Source organism: Nicotiana sylvestris, chromosome 10, assembly GCF_000393655.2.
Source record: "Nicotiana sylvestris chromosome 10, ASM39365v2, whole genome shotgun sequence".
NCBI classification, from domain to species: domain Eukaryota; kingdom Viridiplantae; phylum Streptophyta; class Magnoliopsida; order Solanales; family Solanaceae; genus Nicotiana; species Nicotiana sylvestris.
The window spans coordinates 160,286,443-160,288,594 of record NC_091066.1 but is presented as its reverse complement, the minus strand read 5'-3'; the positions used below and the strand labels follow the sequence as shown (position 1 = coordinate 160,288,594).

The 2,152-nt window shown below is 37.4% G+C and overlaps 1 protein-coding gene across 1 annotated transcript; it reads left to right on the top strand.

Annotated features, from left to right (window-relative positions):
* Positions 1-266: 266 nt before the first annotated feature.
* LOC104222975 (putative F-box protein At1g60370) lies at positions 267-1,400 on the top strand. Its single transcript, XM_009774322.2, has one exon. The coding sequence runs from the start codon at positions 267-269 to the stop codon at positions 1,398-1,400; it is 1,134 nt and encodes a 377-aa protein (XP_009772624.2).
* The last annotated feature ends 752 nt before the right edge of the window (positions 1,401-2,152 follow it).

The following is a 2,152-nucleotide window of genomic DNA, read 5'->3' as shown; positions in this document are numbered from 1 at the left end:
AAAAAATAGGTAGCCAACTCAAATATTGTATTGCAGCTAAAACACGAGTAGGAATCCAAGTACCCAACTAACTCAAATATATTGAAAACTTGAGGCTAAAACACTAGTAGGAATCCAACTCAAATATATATGGAAAACTTGGGCTAAAATCCAGGCAGCACTTAATGGCCAGCCGGTTACCATGTTATTTATAACCAAATACTACTAGGGTTAATTTTCTCAACTTTATTACGAGTGCAGAGAGCAAAGAGACGCACAAATTAAACATGGAAGGAACCTTCAGTGAGTTCACAATTACTACCACCAAAAAGCGGCGGATGGAGGAGAAGCGTGAATTTGCAAGTGACATGATATTCGAGATATTAACATGGCTTCCAGCGAAGTCTCTTATGCGATTCAGGTGTGTTTCTAAAGCTTGGAACAGTTTGATACGACATGAACCCGACTTTGTCAAGTTGCACAATGCTCGTTCTCAAACCCGTCCTCTAGCCAGCCGCCTCTTATTTGAAATAGGAACACGCTATCATGAAGTTGTAGAAAGCCGCACTTCCAATTTACCAACACAAGTTGAAGGATTCTCTTTACAGCTCGCACGTCCTCGTCATTATTTCGACTTTGATGAAGTTACTATTTGCTCAAATCCTTGCAATGGCCTTGTTTGTTTCTATAACCATAAAGATACTCTAAGTTACTTGTATAATGTCACCACAGGGGAGATAAAAGCTTTACCATCTTCTCTAACGAGGCTTCCGAAAGGACGACGGGGTCCTACGTTGTTTCTGAGATTTGATCCGGCCACGGAAAGATACAAATTGCTTCATTTTGTTTTCTACGAGAATGAGAAAAAACCAATGATCAAGATTCTAACACTAGGAACCACCTCCTGGAGAAGAATCCAACAAGATGAGTACCCCCTACCATTTAATTCATTTTATTCATGTTATGCTCATGAAGGTATCTTTCTCAATGGGGTAGTTTATTGGATTGTGTTTAAAAGTCAATTTGCCTACTTCAACTTCACAGAAGAGAAGTTTGGAACTCCTTCGTACCCACAAGGGCGTAGTCGGACTCTTTTAGTGAATAAAATGCAAACTGCACTTTTGGGAAAGTTGGATATCCGCTGTGGCTTCAGACCTGAAAATTGGAATTTGGTATATGATGAGGTCAACAAAGTTTTTGTGAAATCCAAATCTAACCCGGACTTGGACAAGGAGAAGGTTGCCTTGCTTGCACCAAAAAACGTTGATGATGAAACTACATTGTGTGGAAACATAGTTTTAGCAACAGGCAGTGTTAATAGCGCCCCAACTTCCTTGGTATTCCCTGATCATCATTTCAGGTTATATCGTGTTAGCAGTTTTGTTGAGAATATTATCCCATTAACATTTATTGATGTTTAGTTTTTTTTCATTATATTTATTCATTGAGGTTTAGTTGTATGAGAATTTGTTTTAGTTTCTAGTTTTCCATACATTATATGCACCTATTGATGAATATCAATCCCCTTCCTGAAAGAAGACACAAATGAAGTAGCAAAGTGCAAAACAATCTTTAGATCCAGGAAAATTATAATCCATTGAATGCAATGAATCACATAACCACTGCAATTTCAGATCTTGTAAATTCTTTTCATTCTTAAAAACACTTTCAATTGTGTCGAGGATGCATGCCCGAGGAGATGATTCTTGAAGATGTTGCTGCCCAGGAAGCACCTTTGAGAGTAGGCTAGGCTCTAGGCCTTTACTATATGTGTACCTCCTCGCTTCTTTTCGTTCAAACCTGAAATTCGCACCAAAAACTCGATTACAGCTTTTGAATGGCTATAAACCAATATACAGTATTATATTCGTAATTGGAAAATTCGTAGGAAAACAAAGAAACTAAAGGAAATAAAACAATAGAAATCTTACCCGAAATCCAGCTTCTTTGACTAGCTGATGAAAATAGAATTTCAAAAGTGCAACTAATGCCGGAGCAGCCTTTTCACGCATTAACATCACTTGTTTAACTCAACATTAAGCAAAGGGTTTCCCTCAATAACATATAACATATGAAAAGAAATTTAAAAAATCAACCTCGACTTTTATGATATCGGATTCACTTGATATTGGATTAGGTTCGTAATGTCATTTGTGACTTGTTTGCAAAATTT

Bases quoted from the DNA above. Each gene is read 5' to 3' on its own strand.
- LOC104222975 (XM_009774322.2), top strand. From the start codon at position 267: ATGGAAGGAACCTTCAGTGAGTTCACAATTACTACCACCAAAAAGCGG.